The sequence below is a fragment of the Macaca thibetana genome, chromosome 2 (genome assembly GCF_024542745.1).
Source record: "Macaca thibetana thibetana isolate TM-01 chromosome 2, ASM2454274v1, whole genome shotgun sequence".
Classification (NCBI taxonomy): Eukaryota; Metazoa; Chordata; class Mammalia; order Primates; family Cercopithecidae; genus Macaca; species Macaca thibetana.
In genome coordinates, this window is record NC_065579.1 from 61422112 (window position 1) to 61448780 (window position 26669).

General features: G+C 38.5%; 1 protein-coding gene across 2 annotated transcripts; it reads left to right on the forward strand.

Moving 5' to 3' along the window:
- On the forward strand, positions 1 to 26108 carry MFSD1 (major facilitator superfamily domain containing 1). Of its 2 annotated transcripts, none has more exons than XM_050779871.1 (16): positions 1 to 1052; positions 3046 to 3098; positions 4128 to 4240; positions 5776 to 5818; positions 6132 to 6199; positions 7887 to 7995; positions 12984 to 13086; positions 16172 to 16270; positions 16746 to 16857; positions 18105 to 18161; positions 18492 to 18648; positions 19934 to 20031; positions 20617 to 20729; positions 22520 to 22567; positions 23773 to 23830; positions 25375 to 26108. In XM_050779871.1, the coding sequence occupies exons 1-16, from the start codon at positions 743 to 745 to the stop codon at positions 25376 to 25378; spliced, it is 1545 nt and encodes a 514-aa protein (XP_050635828.1). In that variant the 5' UTR covers positions 1 to 742; the 3' UTR covers positions 25379 to 26108. The 2 variants fall into 2 exon arrangements, with proteins under 2 accessions (XP_050635828.1, XP_050635829.1); XM_050779872.1 differs by having other exon boundaries at positions 966 to 1348.
- Positions 26109 to 26669: the final 561 nt, after the last annotated feature.

Here is a 26669-nt window from a genome sequence, read left to right on the forward strand (position 1 = left end):
TCATGCTTTTGTCTTTATTATCCCTCGTAACTGCCCCCCCCCGCCACCAACCCACTCAAACAAGCACCCTGACTGGCTCATTCTTACTCATTCTATCCTGGGTTTCAACTTCAAGGAGCTTCAGCGCCCCTCACTCCCTTGCCCCGAAAGCTGGTTAAACTGTGCACCTTTTCTCCCCTTTTCAAATGCCCTTTCCAGATATTTCTGTGAAATTCAGTGCCATTTTCTGCCGCTGTTCTCACCACATTCATTCATCATGTTGAGTTTTAAAAGTACTAGATTCTGTCGATTTCTCTAACTGAACTCTGAAATCTTTGAGGTCAGAGAGCTTGCCTCATTCCATTTTGTATTCCCAGTACGTGACACATGGCTGGACACATCAGAAGTTGTCCAACCAAGTTTGTGGGTATTAAGAGTGGTCAAAGACGCTGGGAAGGGCAGTGCCGGGAGAAGGGCAGCGCGCGTCTTGGCTACCCCAGCGCAGGTCGAACCACTCCGGAGTCTGGTGTGGAGCCGAGAGGGAGGCCCGCACTTTCTCCCCGCGGAGCTGCGCTGAGTCTGAAATAGGTGTACGCGTCAGCGGGGCAGGAAGCGAAAAGACAGTGCGGTAATTAGTGGAAAGCTGGAAGTGGGCACCTCCAGGGCCTCAGTCACACCAACACAATCACCCAGGGAAAGCGAACCGCACCACGCCTTTTCATCGCTCGCTGGGTCCAGGCTCCCAGCGCTCGCGGCCGCCCACATGGGCGTGGCCCTGCGTGACCTGCCGGGGCGTCACGTGAACGCCCGGAGTCATGTGACCGCCGTTTTGGTTGTGCTCTGCGGGCGCTGCTTCCTGCTGGGGCTTGGGGTTGTCACTGCTTTCCTCTCTCCGTCTCCTGCGAGCGCAATGGAGGAGGAAGATGAGGAAGCGCGGGCGCTCTTGGCAGGCGGCCCTGACGAGGCTGACAGGGGTGCCCCCGCCGCCCCCGGGGCCCTGCCGGCCCTCTGCGACCCCAGTCGCCTGGCGCACCGGCTTTTGGTGCTGTTACTGATGTGCTTCCTTGGCTTCGGTGAGCCGGCCGGGTGGGTTGGGGCTGATCTTTAAGGAGTTCCCGACTTTCTCTTCGAGGTAGATCGTCATCGTGGTCACTGGTGCCACGGGGCCTCAGCGCAGCTTCTGCCTTAAGCGCCTGGGCCTCCTCATTTTGCCCTTTGCGATTCCAGCCACACCTGTGGATGTTGCTAGTTACTCCGCGTCCGGAACGTGGAGGTCGAGGGGCTGAGCCTGGCAAGTTTTGTCGCGCTCCTTTGCTCTTCAGTAAGCCCCAGGGGCTAGCGACTCGCCCCTGAGGCCATAGATATGAAGGTAACTCCAGATTTTCAAGGTTCCTCTCTTGGCACACGTGGTCAGAGGAAATTCAGAAAGCTTTAACTGATCCTAAACGACTTTTGTTTGTTTGGTTTTAGGTGAGACGGGCTTGCTCTGTCACCCAGCCCGGAGTGCAGTGCTGTGAACGTGGCTTACTGCAGTCTCCACCTCCTGGGCTCAAGCAATCCTCCCGCCTCAGCCTCCCGAGTAGCTGGGACTGCAGAGCGGGCGCCACCACACCCGGCTTTATTATTATTATTTTTAGACACAGAGTCTTACAATGTTGTCCAGCGTTTAAAAAACATAAATGATTTCGTCGGCAGTCTTTTATATATTTTTAACCCTCTTTGAGAAAATGTATGAGTGTGTCTTGCTGATAGCTTCAGTGAGTGGATGTTATTCTCTTAATCTTCCACTCTGCCACTGTGAAGCAATCATATTGGACTGAACGTGTGGTAGTCTTGACAGTGGTTGGTTTCACTTATGAAATCTGATGATGTCTCTGAAAACAGTTTCTTGATAATTAGAAAACGATTTTCCTTCCTATGTTACGGTTTTTAATTTATTAAGCAAATATTCTAATATTAATTCGGTATGAATGTGTTTTTCAGGAGGCTAGCTGGAGCCCGTGTAATCAGCAGGTTTAAGAACATTATGGTGGATAACTATGCTACTGCTGAACATATAAGTAGACATGAAGGATGCTTTGGGCTTTGGTTTTCTTGCAACTCTTTTTCACCCCCCTCACCTGTTTTTAGAAGATGATGCCCATCCATTAGCTTTAAAGCAGGACATTGAATCCTTAAAAGCGACTAAAGCAGGGTTTAGAAACAACAACAACAACAACAAAGAAAGAACAACAATAAAACATTTAAAAAAATTGTCCCTACTTGAGCAGACAGTTTTTGGTAAATTCTGGTTATCTGTCTAGATTTCAGAAGCCAGATTCATACCTTTCTAATGACAATTTTTTATTGTCATTAGAACCAATAGCCTCGTGTACTTGTAGAGTTAGTGGAGCTATGGAGACAACATTATCTTATAGCCTACCAAGGAATCTCAATTATTTTATCTTTAAAATAAATCTGAATGCATGATCAGATCTCTTCCTACTTCTCTCTTTCCAGTTCCCCCAAAGACATTCTTTAATTTAATCCTTTAGAATTTTCAGTTTCATTTTTTTTTTTTTGCATTCCTGGCCCTGTATTCACTAAATTATTTGATTTGGGGTAGTTTGTAGAATTAGAGAACTTGTTTCAAATATTGGTTTTGTAAGAATGGTTACACTCCATTCCTTTGTCCTTAAGCTAACATTATTAGGAAACTGATGAGGTTGTAAAGTTTTTAGTGTACGTGTGTTTGTAAATAAGGAAATAAAATATAGATGCTTCATGAAGATGTTAATAAAATAGTATGTGTGAAGCATGATGAAAGTAAAATAGAAAAACATTTAATTGTTGATTGTTGACTTATTAATTCAGGTTCCCAATATTTGCTGTGTATGAACACTACTAATTTATGGAAGTTATTTGATATAACTTAGAAAATACTGGTGGATAAGGAAGTGGTTCAGAAATATTTCTGTAGTGTCAACCCATAGTATCACCATTTAAAATTGTAATTTCAGTAGTAACTGCAACTTGAAACCTTTATATGGAAAGTATTATTACTACAAAGTATTTGCTCTTTTCTAGGCAGCTATTTTTGCTATGATAATCCTGCTGCCCTTCAGACTCAAGTTAAACGAGTAAGTTGATTTTTCACCTTTGTTTCTTTTGTTTTCTTTAGAGCAAGTGTAGCGGTGGAGGCATTATCAACCCTCAAGTGGCCTAATCTGAAGTGTCCACTGAATCTATTTTGACATCTGTAGTCACCAGATCCACAGGTTGCAAGGGGTTGAACTTTATTCAGCCCATTTATTCAGATATATATCTGTTGAAACTCAGTTGAAATGAGTTACCACAAATAATTCATTTATAGCACATATGTGACTTGAAATTGTTTCAGACCTTAGATAAATAATTATGTGGTATTTCCACAGTGTTGTCAAAAATACGAGCAGGTTTTTGTTTGCATTTTACTCTCCCAGCACTTAGTCAACTGAATGACAAATGATTTGGTAAGATAGCTTTTTGCCTTCTTAAATAGGTTTTAGTTGTTATTTTGTTTTTTAAATGTGGATACTGATTGCAGAGGATTGTCCATGTCAGGATTTTTAGTCTAGTTTTGTATTGTAAAAACATACTTGATTTACAGTTTTTTAGGTATTTAGATAGTCTCTTTTCTTTGTAGGTTCTTTTTAACCTTTGCACAGGGAAAATGCATAGGTTGGCCCTTTTCATTCTAGAATGAAAGAGAAAGGAAGTAGGAGGAGCATGCTTGAGGGGATAGAGAGGGTGGGGTAGGTAGGGATAGGCTGAGATTATCCTTGTATATGTGGGTGAAGTCCCAATGCAGGTAGTATATAGAAGACATAGACAGAAGTGGCCCCTGTAGCAGTGTGTCTGATCCTAGAATCCAGGAAGCCCCTGAAATGGCATGTGAACTCAAGAAGTTCCCAGGGTTCCCAGGTGTGACTATTTTTCTGGGTCAGGGGCCATAGCTTTCATGAGATTCTCAAGGAAGTTAGTGAGACTTACAAATGGTTAAAAAAAAAACTTGCCCTTTACAGAAAGGAGAATGTAACTGCTTTCCACTTTAGATTGTCATATTTTGATTTGTTAGTTGCTAAACTTAACTATTTGGGAAAAAATGGTTTTATTTTCTTTTCATATAGGATATGCAAGTGAATACCACGAAATTCATGCTGCTGTATGCCTGGTATTCTTGGCCCAATGTAGTTTTGTGTTTCTTTGGTGGCTTTTTGATAGACCGAGTATTTGGAATACGGTAAGCTTGTAAAGAAACTATGGGTAAATCTTACCTGACAGTTAGAAAAATACAGAGCTAGATTAAGGTATTTCTAGAAAGAACTGAATAAAGTTCTGTATTAACTATGATAATTTGCATGAGTTTTTAAAAAACAATTTTTGTATCTCTGGAATTGGTTTTTGAAACTTGGTATTTCAGTTAAGGTCAGGACTAGAAAATGCTGATGGTATAAGGTAACCATCAGTTATCTATAGGAAAATTATACTCACCCTGGGGAATCAGATAAACCAGGTTCTGAATCCCATCATTGCCACTTGGTCATCTTCCTGGCTGTTCTGAGCTGTTTGCAGCTTCCTGAGCTTCGGCTCTCTCATTTTTCCTGCCTTGCAAGGTGGTTATGAGGATTAAGTGAGAGATGGATGTACAGTATCTGGCACATAGATAGTGTGTGCTTCTTCCAGCCCCAGTGAGATTTTCTATTTCTGCTTTCCTTGGGGTATAAAACATTCTGTGACCACTTCTATTAGATGCTGAGGAAGGAATAACACCGTAAGCTTTGCCACTGTTCGTCCTTATTATTGTGTGTATGTTGTTAGTGAAACTGAAGAGGAATATAGACTGGGAATATTTTCAGAAGGCAGAGACCAAGATGATGAAAGGTCTTCAAACCATGTCTAGTGGATAAAAATTAAAGAAACTTTAAGAGTTTACACCTGGGGACTAACCTTTCAAATTTTTGAAGAGTTAGAATATGAAGGAAGAATTAAATTTATTTTGTTTGGTCTCAAGAGAATTAGCTTGAAGCTTCTGGGGAACAGATTCCTTTTAATATGAGGAGTTTGCTTGGTCAGATTGGCAGGAGATGACAAAAATTGTCTTGGGACCATAGTGAGTTTTCCAGTGCTAGAGAACATTCAGTAGAACACGGCATGGCCATTTCACAAGCATCTTGAGAGAGAGTTAAATTTAAGAGGTATGGTTTACCCTGATGGCCTTTAAGGACTCTTCTAATACTGGCCTTTTATTATTCTAGGGCAACATTAATCAGATGTCCAGATTGTGGGATGTTAGATTTGTATAACATGGATGATATTTGTCCTTTTAAATATCGGTTTTAGTTATCAAGAATTATAACCACTTAAAATTACTTACTGTAAAATTCCTTGGAATCAATCCTAAACTCTTAATGGAAATTTTCTAAAGAATTTACATTTTTAAATAGTTTTGACCCTGGGAACTTCTTGAAGATTAGTTGATTAGCTTTATTTAAGCGATGATAATGATTTAAACTAATATATGCCATTGCTGAAGCCTCTGAAATCCCCTTAGAAGTCCAGACTTCTGTAGATTCGCATTTAGCCTGAGAGTTGCTGGCTTCAGAGGGAGATGAGCCCTTTATTTTTCTTTCTTTGGAGGAAATGCAGAGGGGGCAAAGAGAACCAAAATGAATTACTACTAAAGGACTTTGTGATTACGAATACTAATGTAAACAGAAATTAAGATTTTTTTTCTCTTTCTCTTTCTCATTCTCATTCTCATTCTTTCTTTCCCAGATGGGGCACAATCATTTTTAGCTGCTTTGTTTGCATTGGACAGGTAAGGAAGGTCAAAACATTCATTGATGATTGACAGTGACTTATAAATTCTTATCTAATTAATTCAGTTGGCAAAGATGTGTTTAATTAATATCTAGCTTAATTAAGCAGAACCCATAAATGCCCATGTGATATAATCCATAGTCTATTTTAAGCCTTGAAATAAATGAACATTAATATTTGAACTTCACAGATTTATTAAGGAGGAATATTAAAACCATTGTAGAAGTTGAGATTTATCACATTCCTTTTGCTTCTTTTTAATACCTTGAATTTACTTTTTCATTGATTTGACATGAACTTCTACATTATAGGTTGTTTTTGCTCTGGGTGGAATATTTAATGTGTTTTGGCTGATGGAATTTGGAAGATTTGTATTTGGGTAAGTTATGCATAATTTAATTTATCCTAATGTATTACTGTTTTAGTGTTCATCTATGAAAGATCTTTAAAAAACATTGTCTCTTCTGGGGAATTACTTCAAATCCTTGAAACCTAGCTTCATATGCATAAGAATATTTCTTAGTTGTCTTAGTTTTCCTTTAAAATATGCAACAATTTTGAGTGGTCCTAATCAACTCTGTGTGGGGTTTGAGTATTAAATAGTTCTCTAGAAATGACATTTTTCCCAGACATTTTGCCTGTTCTGTTGTATTAAAGACGATGATTTGAAACACATTTAGAAAAGTATAGACCATCGATTTCTAGGTTGGTGACTAATGGACATTTCACTCTTTCTTAGCGAGTGATGTGAGGGTCCTTTCAACCCTGTCCAAGAGCTTTGCTTGAATGATCACAATATGTGTAAGCTGACTATTTTGTGTGAATTCTTATAGACCAGTTGTTCTACCTGAATTGCATTGTCTGTTCAGTAAGCCTATTCTGAGACCAGCCTTGGGCTTGCTGCCCTGAGGGACCCAGATGACAGAACTGACTCAGTCTTAAAAGCATAACTTATTCAAGCTTTGCACAGGTATCAGGAGCACGTAGACATAGATGACATACCACAAGAAGTACCATAAGTGAGAGAGAAGGAAGCAGAATGTATGTAAAGGTATGACAGGGATTCAGAAACAGAAACGTGGTCAGAAATGGCCTTACAGATGAAGTAGGCCTTGATAGAAGTACAGGATTTGGATTAGCAGAAGAGAGGGAAAATATTTTTGGGCTAGGACAGAGTCACAAGAAATAAGAGTATTTCTTAGTTGTCTTAAGACTCTTTCTTAGTCCTTAATACTGAGGTGGCCTCAGTGTAAGGATATGGAGGAAGGAAGCTCCTAACTGAAGGTGCTTGGAGGAGAATCGTAAATATTGAAACTTACTGAAGGAAAATTAAAACCCAGGAAGTAGGAGAGTGTTGAATATGGAAAGTGAATGGGGGGATTGATTGATGGAGAGCTTTGCATATTCTGAAAAGTGTGAGTTTTTATGTTTTCACAAAGCACGGACCACTTTTCCCACATCTGCATTTTATATAATATCGATGGTAATGTCGTAACCAAGATGACTCCTTTTATTGCCTGTCATGGTTGTTATTGCAGTATATCATGTGACTCCAACACTTAGCAGTATAAAACTACCATTTCATTATGCTCACAGACTTTGTGGGCAAGAATTCAGACAAAGTGTAGCAAGGACAGCTTGTCTTTGCCTCCAGTGTCTGGGGCCTCAGCTGGAAAGATTCATGGGAGGGTGGGAGCTGAGATCATCTGAAAGCTTATTGACTCACATGTTTGGCACCTGGACTGGGATGCCTCAAACACTGGGACTGCTGACTGGGGCACTTACATGTGGCCTCTCTTTGTGGGTTGCTGTCTCACAGCATGGGGGTAGTGGCTCAGGGCTCCAAGTGCGAGGGTCGGAGTGAAAGGATGATGTCACCTTTTATAACTGAGCCTTGGGATCACACTGCCTCATTTCCACCATATTCTATTGGTTGAAATAGTCACAAGCCCACTAGGATTCAAGGGGAGGGGACAGAGACCCTATCTCTTGATAGGAGAAGTGCCATGCTAACTGTAGTATTTCTTTAAAGTTGTGACTTCTGTTTTTTTTTTTTCTATTTTTAGGATTGGTGGAGAGTCCTTAGCAGTTGCCCAGAATACATATGCTGTGAGCTGGTTTAAAGGCAAAGAATTAAACCTGGTGTTTGGACTTCAACTTAGCATGGCTAGAATTGTAAGTATAATGAAAAGCCTGATGAAGCCAAATGGGAAGCAAAAGATTAAATCTTATAGTTATCTCTTAAAAATCACAGGATGAAATGGATTTGTGTATGGTAAATTAGATATTAACTTTTATGGATTTCTCTAGAACACAGCATGGCATTTACCTTGAGTAAAGCATTCCTAACCTTATTTCATCTAGCAAACAGTCTAAAATGGCTATGTACATTCATTAGTTCAAAGAATCTGAGCATAGGGAGGGATCCTGTAAGTTTTGTTGTCTAATTTCTTACCCATTTTTGGCATCCCTGCTAGAACCTCTCCACCTATGGCTGTCCAGGTTCTGTTTGCAGTATTTCGAGGGATTGCAAGCTTGCTCTGTGATGAAGCAGCCCACCTACTTCAATGAACTTTATGAAGCATAACCTCACATAGCGATGAAACCTCCCTTTACGAGTAGCTTTTACTGATGGCTCTGACTTTTGCTGTCTGTAGGTAAAGTTTACCTCCTCTGCTGTGCATCAACGCTTTGCTCCTTTGTAGACAGCTCTTAAGTTCTTGGTTATATGTGCTCATTTCTTGTGGTTGTCTGAGCCATATGACGTGGATCTCAGCTCCCTTACTGTGGTGCTCATGCCTCTCTGAACTTATCTCAGTTAGCCAGTACTCCTGTTTATATTTGGAACCTAGAGATAATCATGGTGTTTCAGGTTTGGTCTTAGAGGCTATGTAGGGGGAAAAACATTATGGGTTTTGTTTGTTTGTTTGTTTGATTGAGACAGGGTCTCACTTTGTTGCCCAAGCTAGAGTGCAGTGGTGCTATCTCGGCTCATTGCAGCCTCGACCTCCCAGGCTTAAGTGATTTTCCCACCTCAGCCTACAGAGTAGTGGGGACTGCAGATGTGCACCACCCCGCCCAGCTAATTTTTGTAATTTTTGTAAAGACAACATTATGTTTTTATTAATGCAGACTATAAGGTGTGTTGGCAGTCCCAAATCCCATTAGGTTTTTTTCCCTCATTCCCATGAATAGAGTGTTAAAAAAAATTTTTTTTTTGCCACTAAACATCAAGTTTTCAAGCTTTGACTTTTAGTATATGTGCTGCCAAGGCGAGCAGACTCTTCGACTTTTAATAAGTGTCATGAAAATACAACATAGTCTCAGGGAATAAGAAATTCAATATAAAAATACTTGAATATAATATGTGAGTATTTCTATATTTTTATACATGTAGGTTCTTTCTGATTTTTCACTATTATAAATAGTGCTATAGTCTAACACTCTCGCTGTGAAAGTTCTATGCATCTCTTTTAGTCTCCTTAGGCTAAGTGGCTAGGAATGGAATTATTAAGTCAGAGTATTTGTTAGGTCATCTGAGGACTATTGAGAGATACTTCCACATTATCATTTCAGAGACGTTTACATCCCCATCTGTGAGATATGAGAGGATCCCTTTTATTGTAGCATTGATAGTACAGGCTATTAATTACTTTTAAAAAATTACTTTATCACTTTGATAGGAAACAGCGAAATATTTGAATTTGTAGTTCTTTGGTAAATCTTGTGGTTTTCCAAGTTTTCTAAATTTTACCTATAAGGATATTCCTAAAGCTTCACTACGAGTCTTGTGCAAGTCAATATATGTTTGTGGCAGTTTGTGAATCTAGTTGTCCAATAACGTTTTAAAGAAGGAAGTGAAATCAGTTGAGCAAGACTCAACTGACTTCATTCTGGTTACTAGAACATCAGGTTCTTTTCTGTGTCATTTTAAGTTAGCTATAATTCACTAAGCTGCATTCTGAGGAGCTTTAAGTTTCTCTCTTTCTCTACGTATGTATATTCTTTTGATGAGAGAGCTGATAGGATTGCTAATGGAAAATATGTAGAGTGTGGGGGAAAACGGCGGAGGCAGTCAGGATGAAAGCAGTCAGGATGACTGCACAGTTTTGCCTAAGCAACTGTAAGCACTGTAACCTAGTGCTTGATACTCTGCGCACCATCCCCCAAACCAGCTCCTGCTGTAGTTTTCACATCTTCAGTTAAAGGCAACTGGGTTTTGGTCATGTTAGGTTAGACGTGCCTGCCATTCGTCCAAGTGGAAATGTTGAGTAGGCAGTTGCATATATGGGTGTAGAACTCAGGGAAAAATCTGGACAAGTGATATAAGTTCAGGAGCAAGGAAAATGCTACTTAAAATTGCAAAACTTGGTAAGTAAAATCACCAAGAGTGTGGATGTTGAAAGAAAAGAGATGATGTCAGTTACCAAGCCCTGGGGCACTTCCCACATTTGCAGGTTGAGAAGATCGAGATGGAGCCAACAAAAGCGCTCCACTGGGATGGGCGGAAAGGCAAGGGGGAAACTACAGGCTGTGGTATCCCAAAACCCAAGAAAAGAAATCAAGGTGGAGAGGATGTCAACTGCTTGAAATACTATTGATAGGCCAGACACTATTGAAGACTGTGAAATGTACATGCCTTCAACAATATTCTCATAGCAAATACAGTAGCAAATTTCACTTGGCTGTTTCTTATAAAATACTAGCTAATGGTGTTACTCAAATGAACAAAAAGGTAAACAGAGACCTACTGGAAGCTTTCTTTAATATCATCAAAAATGTAAATTCATGGCTGGGTGTGGTGGCTCACGCCTGTAATCCCAAAACTTTGGGAGGCTGAGGCGGGTGGATCACGAGGTCAGGAGATCGAGACCATCCTGGCTAACACTGAAACCCCGTCTCTACTAAAAATACAAAAAAAATTAGCCGGCATGGTGGCGGGTGCCTGGCGCCTGTAGTCCCAGCTACCGGGAGGCTGAGGCAGGAGAATGGCATGAACCCGGGAGGCAGAGCTTGCAGTGAGCCGAGATCACGCTGCTGCACGCCAGCCTGGGCGACAGAGCGAGACTCCGTCTCACCGAAAAAAAAAAACAAACAAAAAAACATATATATATATGTATGTATATGTAAATTCCTCAAAGACAGGATGTTGAGTTAATAATCCTTTCATTCCAAAATATCTATTAAATTACTCTTTAAAATCTCTATTAACTATTTAAAATATCTATTAAATAAAATAACATGACCTGGCTTATCAAGTGCCCAATAAATGTTTCTTGAAATAATGAGTTTTCAAGTAACAATAGTGAAGGAAAATTAGAAGGGTGCTGGATCTCCAATCCCGAGCTAAGACATGAATACTAGGAAAAATGAGAAGTCCATTGAAGGTATATGGTATATACTAATAGTTCAGGTGTCTAAATGCAATCAAACTCAAAAGCTCAGGCAATAGAAAAATCATGGAGAGGTAAAGTCAGGACCTCTGTGGTCATTCTGGAGGCTACATAGGGAACAAGAGAAGCACAAAAAAGACGGAACCTATGTCACCCCCAGCAGCCCTATAATGGAATAGCTCTTGGCCGTTTTGATCATAAAATCATCTTACATGGATCCTAAATACATAAATCAGATAAAAGTTGAGCAGCATTGGCTGAAACTGAGGTGGCTACCTGAGATCTGGCTCATTTCACCTCAAGATCTTCCTACCACTCTCATAATCCCTAAAGTGCCTCTAAGAAGCCCCTGAGATTCCCTTCTAGAAACTCAGGGTAATTTATATACAAATATATCTATGCTCTGACCACTTCCCACTGTGCCCACTGCTGACCACCTAGTGCTAGGCCCAATCGTCTCTGTTCCGGATTATTGCTATAGCTCCCTAACTGGTGCCTTTGCTTTTGCCTTGTGGTCTGTTCTGAATGTAGGGTGAGTCTGCCAGTATGAGTCTGTCACAGTATCATGCCACTTCTCTACTCAAACCCGAGTGGCTTCCCATCTCACACAGAATAAAAACTGAAAGTCCTCCTGTAACTCCCCTTCCCACTGTTTCCTCTCTGGGAACTCATCTCATCCTCTCCCTTCTCCATTTGCACTGTTCCAGCCTCTGCTCTCCTTGCCATTCCTTGAACTCCCAGGCAAGCTCCTCTTGGGGCCTGTGCAGTGGCTCTTCCTTCTTCCTGGAGTGCTCCTCCCTCAGATATCCCCACAGTTCGTTTCCTGCAAGTTTACACTCCAAAGTCACTTTCAGTTGGGAGGCCTCCACTCCCAATTTTATATTCTCCTTTCCAGCTTTTTTTTTTCTTATTTTTTAAAAGTACTTGTCAATATTTTTATGCTTTCTTCTTCTTCTTCTTTTTTTTTTTTTCAGACGGGGTCTTGCTCTGTTGCCCGGGCTAGAGTGCAATGGCGTGATACTGGCTCACTGCAACCTCTGCCACCCGGGTTCAAGCAATTCTCCTGCCTCAGCCTCCCGAGTAGTTGGGATTATAGGCGTGTGCCACCATGCCCGGCTAATTTTTGTATTTTTAGTAGAGACAGGGTTTCACCATGTTGGCCAGGCTAGTCTCAACTCCTGACCTTGTGATCCACCCGCCTTGGCCTCCCAAAATGCTGGGATTACAGGCATGAGCCACTGTGGCTGGCCACTTTATTCTTTATTATATTCCCAATACCTGAAACAGTGACTGGCATGTAATAGGGGCTCAGTAATTGCTCAGTGAATGAATAAATGAATGAAGAATCATCTATTATAACTTTTACTGTCCTCTTTATGGACATTCAGAGGAAGATGTTTTTCCCCAGATTTCAGTGCCAGGAAAAGTTGGGCTTTTTCTGTTACTGACATATTTTTGTCTTAGATATGCTGGATTTTATAACTCATGTTTCACTTTTGCTTTGGCTGGTAGGAAGTTCTACATGTACTATGTTATTTTTTTATACTAGCAGTTTCTAATAAATTGGCTTTTTTTTTTCCTGTGGTAATTATCTGTGGCTTTATCTTGGTTTGTCAATTTTTTCTTGTAGTATTTTTTAAGGAAATTACCTCCTGTTTAATTTGGATCCTATTATACCTATTTCTGAGCCACCTCAAATCCCTTTTTTTTGAATAAAGCAGAGGTATATATGATTGAAAACACTGTTGATTTTTTTCCCTTTTCATTTAGGGAAGTACCGTAAACATGAACCTCATGGGATGGCTGTATTCTAAGATCGAAGCTTTGTTAGGTTCTGCTGGTCACACAACCCTTGGGATCACACTTATGATTGGTGAGTGAATCCCATGTCCCACATCTCCCTTCTCCCGAAAGCTTGTCATAGGAAGTATCGTAGCAGGGAGGAAGGAACACTGGAATTTGTGTCTACTTTGGTTGTAGTGTTATCTCCATGGTTCTAATGAACTCTTTGACACAACTAGAAGTAGGCTATCATTTACCCCATTTGTATATTAATTTCCACTTTCTAAAAATGGATTTAAAATTTCTTAAAATAGATGGCCTTATTCGTTGTTATCTACTTTATTTTATTTTTATTTTTATTTTTGAAACAGTCTTGCTCTGTTGCTCAGGGTGGAGTACAGTGGCGCGATCTCAGCTCACTGCAACCTCCACCTCCCAGGGTCAAGCAATTCTCCTGCCTCAACCTCCCGAGTAGCTGGGATTACAGGCTCCCGCCATCATGCCTGGCTAATTTTTGTATTTTTAGTGGAGACAGAGTTTCACCATGTTGGCCAGGCTGGTCTTGAACTCCTGACCTCAGGGGATCCGCTCACCTTGGCCTCTCAAAGTGCTGAGATTACAGGCGTGAGCCACTGCTCCCAGCCTGTTGCCTACTTTAATATTGTCATTTGCATCTCATACTTACGAAGAGATTTATGTATGTAAAAACTCTTTGAGAACAACCTGAGAATTTATTCAGGTAAGATGTTAATTAAAAGTTTATAGCAGCGGTGGCTCACACCTATAATCCGAGCACTTTGGGAGGCTAAGGTGGGCAAATCACCTGAGGTTGGGAGTTCGAGACCAGCTTGATGAACACGGAGAAATCCTGTTTCTACTAAAAATACAAAAATTAGCCGGGCATGGTGGTACATGCCTGTAATCCCAGCTACTCGGGAGGCTGAGTCAGGAGAATCGCTTCAACCTGGGAGGCAGAGGTTGAGGTGAGCTGAGATCACGCCATTGCACTCCAGCCTGGGCAACAAGAGCGAAACTCTGTCTCAAAAAAAACAAAAACAAACAAACAAAAAACCAACCAAACCGAAAAAATGTCCATAGCATAAGGGAGAATTGTTTTCTTTAATCAAATACTGACCTTTTCAGTCAGTGTGCCTGGAGAGCTTAGATTTTTTGGAAGTCTGATGTGATACGATATGGTTGAAAAACTACTAAGTTGGGAGTCAGGAGCCCTGGGCTCTAATGCGAGCTCTAACTAGTTCTGTCATCTTGGACAAGGAAGTTAACCTTCTGTGTCTCAGTTTTCTTTTCTGTAAAATTACAATTGTTTCAACAAGATTGTATAGGTCACTACTGTCCCTAAGTTCTCTTGGCCAAGGCTCTGTGGTGCTAGTTGCTGTGTGGGTCACTGGGAAGGACACGAGGCTTTCTAGGTTTACCACTTTTGCTTTTTCTCTGGGCAGGCAGTTTGTCTCATTGAACCCCATGGTGTGCATTTGGCTGTTTGCAGGGCTCTAGAGAGACCTGTGTGATGATAGGGTGAAAGTTCTGTGCCCAAGATGTGCACATCTTTTATTCCTTTTTTCCCCGATTTTTAAATGGACACATAATTATACATATTTATGGGTATAATTTGATGTTTCCATACACAGATACATTGTATAACAATCAAATCGGAGTATATAGCATATCCATCACCTCATGCATCTATCACTTTTTGTAGTGACTACACTCAAAACCCTCTCTTCTAGCTACTTTGTAATGTATAATCCCTTACTGTTAACCATAGTCACCCTACTGTGCAATAGAACACCAGAATTTACTCCTCCTAATTGTAACTTTGTACCCCTTGATTAATCTCTCCCTGTCCTCCTCTTTCCTATTCTCTTTTGAATAATATAATATTTTTTATATATATATTCATTCCACATATGAATAGTATTTGTCTTTCTGTGTTTTATTCCTTATAATTCCTTGATCCATACAGCCTGGTAAAAAGAAGGCAGTGGAGTGGTAATCCTAAACAGGCAAGCATATTTAAAGATTCTTTCAAAGTCTTCCTCTCAAATCCATTGCCTTACTTAAAACCTCCTTTTTACTCTTAAATGTTTCTTAGTATTCCATCTAATTTCCTCCACAATGGGGAATTTTAGAGTAAGACGTTTAGAGCCAGAAAAGACCTGTGCCATCATCAAGTCAAATCCTCTTATTTAAAACTGGGGAAATTGAATCCAAGAGAGCTTATGTTCCATGTCCAAGGTGATTCAGCTCGTTAGAGCTCATGTCTACTGACGCTGATTTCAGCGAATTTTCAACCAGGCTGTAGTAGGACAGCCAATTAAAGATTCATTTATTTTATTAAGCTTCTTTTGGAAATGTATCTTATTCACTCTTTAGAAGACGGAGTCATGCTCTGTCACCCAGGCTGGAGTGCAGTCGTTCATTGCACTCTTCCCGGGTATCGTCCCAAGATTTTCGCCCGGCTAGTTTTTTTTTGTATAGTGAGACGGGGTTTGCCGTGAAGCCTGTATCGCACTTTGGGAGGCCGAGACGGGCGGATCATGAGGTCAGGAGATCGAGACCATCCTGGCTAACACGGTGAAACCCCGTCTCTAGAAAAAATATCGAGAAATTAGAGAGAAATGCTGATCTCACAGGAAAGATCTTGAGAGTACTGCGCTTTGGGAGGATGGGGCACTTGGGCTGCCAGAGGGCGGGAGCGAAGGCCGTGTACTCTGGGAAAACATCGGAAGGAAGAGAGAGTTAAAGAGCCTAACTTGGCTTCATCATTTTTTCCCTGGTGTCCATTGACAATTGATGCTTAGACTGAATGAAGAAATGAGGACTAATTCAGTAGCTGCTCATCAGTTTTCTTCAGTCTGTATTCTGCATTACAGGACTAGACTAGTTTTTTCTAGTCTTTTCCTTCTTATCTTTAACTTTGGACTGTGAAATAATGCAGTAAAAGCTACTGCTGTTTGCTGAGCATTTAAATGTATTCTTCCTCTTTCGTCCTGATTTAGTAATTGCGGATTTTTCTCATGTCTTTATGTGACATCCCTTTCAGTTGCTGTTTTCTTCTATTTATGTAACATACTTCTCTTTAGGAACCTTCTGTTTGGTTCGCTTTTCAAAGTCTGTTTTTCTTTTTTTCTTTTTTTCTTTTTTTTTTAATTTAGGGGGTATAACATGTATTCTTTCACTAATCTGTGCCTTGGCTCTTGCCTACTTGGATCAGAGAGCAGAGAGAATCCTTCACAAAGAACAAGGAAAAACAGGTAAGTCTAAATGAAAGAATGGGACTTCAGGGAATTATGGCCTTTGTGAGACTTTGCAATGAGATAAGTTCCTAATGAAGTGTTGTAAAACCAGGTGGAGTTTAAGACATAATTTTTATTTTTTATTTCCAAATTGATTTCCACTTTTCTAAATTTTTAGATATATTTTCTTTTCCCCTTAAATCTTTTGGCAGAATTTATGTTCTCGATTGTACTTTGTGTGTTTGCAAAATGGTTATTGTTCTTGGAAGGGAGCAGGAAAGGTAGATGCCAGTCTTAGGTTTTGCTTTTTCTTATGTCTTTGTAAGTTTTCCCAGAAATGAAAAGTGTGTGTTTTTTTTTTTTTTTTTTTTTTTTTTTTTTAACTGAATTGCAAAGATTAACCACAGGATTTTAAAAAATAATCTTGACTATAGATGAAAGCTCCTTAGGTATGCAAAATTATGCTGATAGTGTCTTCCTTTTCTTCTCTAAGGTGAAGTTATTAAATTAACTGATGTAAAGGACTTCTCCTTACCCCTGTGGCTCATATTTATCATCTGTGTCTGCTATTATGTTGCTGTGTTCCCTTTTATTGGACTTGGGAAGTGAGTATTCTCTCTGTTTCCATTATTTCTTGTCTAAATTATCATGAGAGTTCAATCACATAAATGTAGTTGTTAAAGCAGTAAATCTTGCTTCTCTGGTTATAGTTTATATTTTCACAGGAATTACTTTATATCCTGGGATATACATACGTTTTCGTTTAGCTTAAGGTTTAGTATTGGTTTTATACTTTTATTATTCTTTTGAAGAAATACCTGTATTACTTCACTGTTCTGCTGCTAATAAAAAACTGCCTGAGATTGGGTAATTTATAAAGGAAAGAGGTTTAATTGACTCACAGTTCCATAGAGCTGGGAAGGCCTCAGGAAACTTATAACCATGGCGGAAAGGGAAGCAAACACGTCCTTCTTGACGTGGTGGCAGGAGAGAGAAATGAGTGCCAGCAGGAGAAATGCCAGATGCTTATAAATTCATGAAGTCTCGTGAGAACTCACTATCACGAGAACAGCTTGGGGGAACCACCACCATGATTCAGTTACCTCCCACAGGGTCCCTTCCATGAAACCTGGGGATTATGGGGATTACAATTCAAGATGAGCTTTGGATGGGGACACAGCCAAACCATTTCAATACCTAATAATTTTTTATTCATAATATTGATTTGTTTTAATAGTTGATTTTAGACTAGTATTCTTTTTTATTCCCTCTTTATTCCTTGGTTAAAAGGCTCTTACTGAGAATGGAGACTGTTTATTGGTGCACTGTGACTGGGAACATCTCCATTTATTAGGACTGTAATTCTGCCAGACTTAAATTCTGGGTCCAAAGCAAATTCTTCTTTGCTTTATCTTCTACTCTCTCCTTTTGCATTGGCATCTGCTTAAGCAGAGCAATGTGAGTGTGTTTGTGCAGGTGTATGGTTTGTACCCTTTAAGGTCAGGCTGTCCTTTTAAATAATTTGAGACAAGAACCCTATTTATTATTTAGCGAAGAATCCATTCAGTACTGCTTTTAAGCAGTAGTATATTTGATTTTCTGAAAATGTGTGTGTATTGCTTGCTGCATACCAGAGAAGGAAAAAAACAAGCATCATATTTTATTTAGTCAGTAAACATTAATGTAAATATTGAAGTTTAGCAGATTGCCTGAAGGTGAATATAAATAAGGTGGGAAAATAATATCAAGAAAAAAGCTAATTAAAATTGAGTTACTTTTATTCAACTCTTTATTTTTTGACAACAGAGTATTTCTCTCTAATGTGCTAATTTCTCTGTCTTTTTAATTTTAGAGTTTTCTTTACAGAGAAATTTGGATTTTCTTCCCAGGCAGCAAGTGCAATTAACAGGTATTTTAAAATTAATTTTTAAAGTGCCTATTGCATGTGAAGTGTGGGTCTTTATAACCAAATGTTATAAGAAGCAAAAAAGATGTATGTGACCTAATATTGTTTAAGTGTGAAACTAGGACTACATTGGGACTTGAATCCTGAGTGGCCATGTTTAAATTAGTGGAAAACCAAAGAAGTCTTGGACTGCTTTTTATAATTTTTGATGAGCATTTTATAAGAATGTTAAATAAGTTAGGATTTGCTTTGCCTGATATTTTCAGGACTTTCTTGAAACTGATATTTGGCTGTGTTGCATTTCATGAAATGTCTTATGTGTTCTCTGGGCAGTGTTGTATATGTCATATCAGCTCCCATGTCCCCAGTATTTGGGCTCCTGGTGGATAAAACAGGGAAGAACATCCTCTGGGTTCTTTGCGCAGTAGCAGCCACTCTTGTGTCCCACATGATGCTGGCCTTTACGATGTGGAATCCTTGGATTGCTATGGTAACGTCTGTGTTAGCACGTGGTGGGGTCAGGGCTTCAGCAAGGAGTCTGTCACGATCATCTAAGTAGGCATGCTCAGCAAATTCAGATGACAAGGCCTATAATAGTGGGGAAATGACGACTTGATGCCAATTCCTACAAAATAATTATTTTTTAAGATATAATTATGAATTATTAACATATAAAGTGTCTTTTAATTTCATTTGGTTTATTTAACCAGTTAACTTCAGTGCTGAAAGAGAATTTGAAATAAAGTAGCCTTATAAAAGCCAGAATGCTTATTAGTCCCATTTGTTTTTCTAAAATAAGTGACTTAAAAGAAAACATTCCATCATAGATGGCAAAAAACCAAAAATCTGTTGGACCAGTAACTCTTCTTTTTCTTTGACTTGCTTAGTAGGTTAAAAATGATAATGAATTCAAGTTTTTGTTATTGTTCCTCAAAATGTCATTTTTAACACCCGAGGCTCTAGTGCTGTGTTTCCTACCTGTTAATAAAGGAACATCTGGCACATAAATATTTGTGCAGTGGGTGGGAATTCTGTAGAAGTGTTCAACAGATACAGTACAGACTCCTAGAAGTAGAGATGCTACAGCAGGGGGTTTGCATATTTAACATCTTGGTAAAGATTGTGAAACTTTCTCCAATAACTTTCTACCCATTTATAACTTTAGTAATATACAAATGTGACTTTTTTTAGTATTCTTTCTAGTATTGGGCATTGTCATTGTTTTAATCTTTGCCAATCTGATAGGTGTAAGTGATACTTATTTAAGTTTAAATCACAATATTTCTTTTTTAATGGAAGGAACAATCAGCATAAGGTGAGGTTTACCAAGCATTGTTGGTGATTACTGGGTATTGGTGACTCAGAGGCAGGATGATGGACTGTTAGCATAATATTGCCTTGACTGCCTAATCTGTAACTCCTGATAAATACTGGAAAATTAGCTTGCCTGAAACATTGGTAAAAACTTTTTAAAAATTACCTTTATTTTCTTACTTAGTCCTTGACTGCATCTTGGGCCCCAGCCAGTTATATATGCATATAATATGATGACAAATGAAAGTGGTTAAGACAGCGTGTATCTTGTCACTAGAGGGATACTCTTAGGGCAGAGACTTTTTTGTATATTTTGAATATGAATTTTAGCCTAATCACAACAAAATTTGCTTGAGTATTTATATGTTAACTACTCTGTCACTTTTGCTAATCTGCATTAAAAGAAAATCACCTTTTGGTTAATGTAAGACCGTGACCTTTTTCTGCATTGCTTTCTATAGTGTCTTCTGGGACTCTCCTATTCATTGCTTGCCTGTGCATTGTGGCCAATGGTGGCATTTGTAGTTCCTGAACATCAGCTGGGAACTGCATATGGCTTGTAAGTATTTACACTGTGGATCGTGTATGTCTCTCTCTGCTGTGTCAATTTAATTATCATATAAAACTCCAGATCTGAATCTAGTCGTCATCCAGCTTCTGGGATAGCTCTGAACCTGGAGATAACTGGAAAAGTCAGTAAATCTATTTAAGATACTGTTGTGGCCACAAAAGAGCCTCCAGCAAGAGGAGTGGAGTAAGCTAACCCAGAAGAGGTCCTTGCTGACGTTACAATCTCCCTGCCTGTTTATGTGAGGCTTCTCAGTGAGAAGCTGAGTCCAGTCCCTGGCACAGAAAGGCAAAAGGGGGAAACCGCACCTGTGGTTGGTATTCGCATGGCCCTTCTTTCATTCAGCACAGAGGTATTGAATCCACATTGCACTTAATGAGGCAAGCTCCCTTACCTTTGAGCAGTCTAGTAGTGGAAAAAAACCAATCCAAAATCTAGTCAAGTCATCCCTGGTGGAAAACATCTCTGAACACAAATAGTATATGGTTCACAGATACTAATATTTATAGTGAAGTGTTAGCCTATGTGTGAAGCCTTTTGAAAATGCAATGTGTCTTTATATTTCTTCCATTGTAGCATGCAGTCCATTCAGAATCTTGGGTTGGCCATCATTTCCATCATTGCTGGTATGATACTGGATTCTCGGGGGTATTTGTTTTTAGAAGTGTTCTTCATTGCCTGTGTTTCTTGTGAGTATTCCATGTGACAACGTTTTGTTTCTTTTACTACATAACAGAATGTTCTTATTTTTACTTAGGCATATCTCCCAGATTTGCCTAATTCTCGCCTGTGTATTAGAATTTCATAGCTGGTGACTTTCTAGCCCTCTGAAGATTCACAGGCATTTTTCAGGAGATTCCTATCCTGAAAGGCAGTGATGGAGTTGGTTTCATATTCTCTTTTAACTATTTACAGTTTAAAAAAAAAACAAAACATTTTCCCACTTAAAGTGGAACAATTTGAAGAGTCCTGAGTATATCCCTAGTGTAACTATGTGGAAACATTGGTGTGATTTAGGTGTGAGTGCTCATGGTTATTCATTAGGCAGTTTTAAGTGACTTTTATTTTTACTCCGTAATTTAGTTTTTACCTATAATTTCATTGGTTTGAAATATGAAGCATTAGGAAACTTGAAAGAAATATAAAAATAAATTAGCGTTTGTCCATAATCTTTAGAATACATATAAATTGTGTTTATCTGAAAAGAAAATTCTCCTTAACACATCAAGATGTCTTTTATACTTCAATATTGTGCTTAAAATGACAAACCACAGTGATGATTTTATCAAACTTTGTTTTTATTTACAGGGAGTAAAGACTATCCATACCTGAAGTGTGGTATTTGCAGATAATTGCTTATGAGTTGCCTTGAGTGCATTTTGTTATCTCATAAATAAATGTGCTTGTTTTAGAAACAAGGACATCAAGTTTTAAAAATAAATGTTTAAAAAAGTGGGTCATATAAGAATTTCAAACATTAGGTCATAAAATGTTTTTTGTCTATTTTTGATGCTGCAGCATGTGGTTAAATGTCAGTCCACAGTTCAACATGTATTCGGGTCTCAAAGCAAGCACTGTACCATTTGATTATGTTTTTCCGTTATTTTATTTTATTATCATTACTTTTTTAGAGACAGGATTTGTCTCTGTGGTCCAGGCTGGAATGCAGTAGAGCAATCACAGCTCACTGTAACTTTGAACTGTGGGGTTCAAGTGATCCTCCCACCTCAGCCTCCATACTAGCTAAGACTACAGGTGTGCACCACCATGCTTGGCTTATTTTTAAATTTTCTGTGAAGATGCTGTCTCACTGTGTTGCCCAGACTGGACTTGAACTCCTGGCCTCAAGTGCTCCTCCTGCCTTTGGGATTACAGGCATGAGCCAAAATAATAAAACACTAGGCCTGCCCTATTATTGTAAAGTAAATTAAACAGTGTTCTTCACTTATTAAGGGAAAAAGCCAAGGGAAAACATGAATTTTGAGGTCTTGATTGGCTATGGGCTTCTGGGAGTCTAATGATCACATTTTAATGTTTGGTTACTTAAAATTTGTAAAATGGACCTGGCATTTTTGGACTGAAAGCCCCCAGAAGACTACTGTTTGGCTTCCTCTAAAATGATAAACAATCAGGGGCTGGCAGGAGTTTTTGGTAGGTCCATGAAAGAACCAGCACTGAGAAAGGGAGAGGAAGGAGGGGCAGGGCTGGGCTGTGGCTGGATCGGCTCCCTTTTTTGTAGGGGCCTCAACTTCCTTGTTTCTGGCCCTGCCACTCCTGGGCTGAGTAGCCCTTGGAGAAAATGGTGTGTAACTTATTTTTTGTGTTTTTGGAAAATAAAATAATGGGAATAATATTTTTATTTTAAATACCAATTGATAAAGGTTTGGTTGTGTCTAAGCTTTACTTTGTGATTATGATTACATAGGAATCATTGAGAAGAAATACTTATTTTAAGGGCCGTATGTTTTTTCACTCCTAGTGTCACTTTTATCTGTGGTCTTACTCTATTTGGTGAATCGTGCCCAGGGTAAGTAGAAGATCTGATATTTGCTTCTTAAACTGCAGTGGGTCATCTTGTGGGGTCTCTGGGTTGTCTGCCTCTTTGGGGGCCAGTGCTTTAGTTCATGCGGTAGTGACTTTCTGTTTATAATGATGGAAACACATTTGATTATATAATATATAATTATGTTTTCTGGGCCTTCATATTTATTAAAATTGCTGTCATTTTGTTAATCTTCTAGCCAGATCAGTTTCTTATAATATAAAATCTTAGATGTTATTTTTATATTAATATAAAGAAATATAGCATTTAAAAAGTAACCTAAAGCCCCTCTGTGTTATTGTCTTACATTAAAAAAAATCAGAATAAGCACATTTATAGCTATAATTTACATTTTAAGGTTCAAGATGTTTGGTTTAGAATTAGAAATTGCAGATTTTTTTTTCTTTTGCTAATTCATACTGTATGTATTAGTGCATTTTGTTGTTGTTGTTCTTTATAAGATTTTGATGCTGTCCTTAGTAATTTTTCTAACTGCTTGCCCCTAAAGAGTGTTATGTGTTTAGTAGAATATAATATACATTCTGTGTAAATAATTTTAGGTCATTTCCTTTTTTTAAAAAAATCGTTTTTTTTTTTCATTTCTTTCTTTTTTTTTGACAGAGCCTCACTCTGTCACCCAGGCTGGAGTGCAGTGGTACGATCACAGCTCACTGCAGCCTCAACCTCCCAGGCTCAAGTGATCCTCCCACTTTTGCCTCCCAAATAGCTGGGACTATAGGTGTGTGCCACCACACCCAGTTACTTTTAAAATTTTTTGTAGATATGGGGTCCCTCTATGTTCCCCAGGCTGGTTTCAAACTCCTGAGCTCAAGCAGTCCTCCTGCCTCAGCCTGGGATTTACAGGCGTGAGCCACCACACCTGTTCATTTCCTTTAATTTCTCTTAATTTTCACTATTATTGAATATTAATACAGTGTCCTGAAGCAATACACAAGTCCAAACTCAAAAAAAATGCTTAAATTAAGGGGTGATTATTTATATCACACAAGAATTTCATTTTTTCCCTTTGGGAAAGTTCTAGTAGTTAAACCATTTCTTTTTCATTGTCGATAACTTTTTCTGTTACTTAAAATACAGTGTATCTATGCAAATGGTTGCATGTATGTGTGTATGGTTGAAATTTACTTATAATACGTACATGGAAAAGATTGTGTTTATTTGTATTTTAGGTGGGAACCTCAATTATTCTGCAAGACAAAGGGAAGAAATAAAATTTTCCCATACTGAGTAAGTATTAAAAGGGTGAAAAGTTGTCTTTATTTTTGAAATCTTAAATTTGAGCATTTCATTTCAAGGTTTGGGTTTTGAAGTTTTTTTTGATTCTCACGCCTGTTGTCCAGGCTGGAGTGTAGTGGCATTATCACAGTTCACTGAATCCTCAACTTCCTAGGCTCAGGCAATCCTCCCATCTCAGCCTCCCAAGTAGCTGGGACTGCAGGTATGTGCCACCATGTCGGGCTAATTTTTTGTATTTTTAGTAGAGATGGGGTTTTGCCATGTTGCCCAGGCTGGTCTAGAACTCCTGGGCTCAAGCAATCTGCCTACATCGGCCTCCCAAAGTGCTGGGATTACAGATGTGAGCCACCGCGCCTGGCCTGGGGTTTGAACTTCTAAGAGATTAGTCTTTCTTGAGTTTTGAGAGCTAACTATTATGTGTGGAACTACTATAACAATATTCTTGTTTTCTTCAGAAAGTTTAAAAATGGATATTAAGGCTTAAAATGAAGGAAAAAAATAATTGGGTTTAAGTTGCTCTCTGTGAGACAGAGAGAGAGAGAGAGATTGATCGATTGATCGATCGATCTATAGTACTTGTAATTTATTGGAGGAAAGTCCATCATCCTAAGGTCCTGGACTGGGCTTACCCTTCCATTCTCTCAGATATTTTCTTTTTCTTAAGCAGTTGATAATTTTTCATCTTCTTCTGGTACCAATATGTGGTTCTGTGTTCTCTGACTCATTCGGAAGAGATTTAAGTATATAGTGTGGTGTTTAAGTTAACTTCTTTTTCTAAAAGTGTATACTGAAACATAATAGTGATTCTGTTTCCTGTTATTTCTAATATTTTTAGACATTGAAGTTTTTATTATTTTAAATATTTGTGAATATGTATACCGTGTGATTGTAAGTTTTGTGACTTTTGACTAGGTTAAAATCTGGTAGAATAGTCTGTTTTTTTGAGATGGGGTGGTTTTGGCCATATTAAATTCACTTTTAACAAATACATCTTAAAATAATCAGAAGTATGAGTTTTGAATATCTTCATGATAGTCATGTTAAAAGTTTGGAAACAACATAAATGTCTTAGAGTAGGGAAAATGGTTAAATATATCATGACACATCCAGGTAATATGTTGTTAAAATCATGTTTTAGAAGGATTTTTAATGTCTTAGATACTTAACATGCTGTATGTTAAGTAAACAAAAGATAAAAAGACAAATATAATATCCTAATTTTATTCAAGAAAAAGTATGCTGTCACATGCTTATTTTAAACCCAAATACTTATGTATAACAGAGAAGATACCGCTAGAAATAACCTTATATTAATTGAAACCTCAATATTAATTAAAAGCAGAATATTTTTCAGATTTTCTACATTGATCTTTTGTGACTTTTAGAATCAAGAAGAGTTAAAAAATTATTCAGAAAAAAATGTGTAGCTTAGTATATGCTATTACGTGTCTTGTAATGCTTGGTTTTCATTTTATAAGGCAGATGAGTTTCATGTTTTTTCTTCTTTTTATAATTTATTGCATTATGTTTTGCAGATAAGAAGTTTAAATGAATATGTCATGAGAATGGGCTTAACACGTCGTTGGTTTGAAAACCTCCATTTTTAAAAATTTACGGTTTAGTTACTAGAAAAAATAGTGGACTAGAAAGTTATATTTATATCCAAATATACCTATTTCAAAGTGTATTCGTGAGGCCTGTTTTAGCCTGTGTCTTTTGTATTGTGTGTTGCTGAAGAATTCTACTTTTAGTGGGCTCATCAACAATGAAAGGGTTAGAAAATTGCTGTGGAACATCCAGGTGAACTTCAGGAAGGACAGTGAAAAATGGAAAACATCGGAGCTTCTGTTGAGATAATCTTCATTAGGTATATATCTTAGGCATACAGCCTTGTTTTTATCTTATAGCAGGAAAAAATCTTTTGAGGGGAATAGAAGGACTGTGTTACACAAAATAAACAATGGCATTGTCATAGGCCTTCCTTTTAGTGGTAGGGCATAATGCTGGGGAATATGTGAAGATGTTTGTATGAAGTTTCTTTCCGATCATGACCAGTAGCTTGCGCTGTACTCTGTAGTTATGTGGATTGCTGAGCAATGACCCTTTTCAATTGCTTATTTCTGTGTTACTGAGCACGACGTAATTAGGGACGTAATTTTATAGCATAAACTTTCTGTACAGTTTTTCTTATAGTCTAATAACTAAAAAGTGACCTTCAAATTGTGATAATTGCCTATGTACATGGATAAATTAAAACACTGCACACGGAGTACTTGATGTCTTCTTTTGATTTTAAAAAATACAAAAACACTGATTTTAACTTTTATTCATGCAGAAGATTGCCTAGAAGAATACCCAAGTTAGAATAAAGAGAACTTGCCCAATTACAGTCATTGAAGGATTATGGGGGTAGCTTTTTCTCCAGAGTAGAACTTTAAGTAACATTTGTGGTTTTTCTATATTAAATAAAATGTGAGTATGAAGCTTCTCTGACAAACTTTAAATACTTTTTAATGTTTTTCAGCCTTAACCTATTGTTTGTTAAAGTCAAGGAATGCAGATATTTTAGACAAAATATTAAACCAATGTATTTAGCTGATTATATTGTTTAAAGTACATGGCATGACATTGTAAGTGTAAATGTTTGGGAACAGATTGAAAGTACGTTCCTCATGCAAGGTAGCTTGGCAGCTTTATTTACATCTGTTTACATCTGTTTTTCTGACTTACAGTTTATTGTGTTGATATGGCTTGTCTCTGTGTCCGCACCCAAATCCTCATCTCGAATTGTAATCCCTGTGTGTTCAAGGGAGGGACCTGGTGGGAGGTG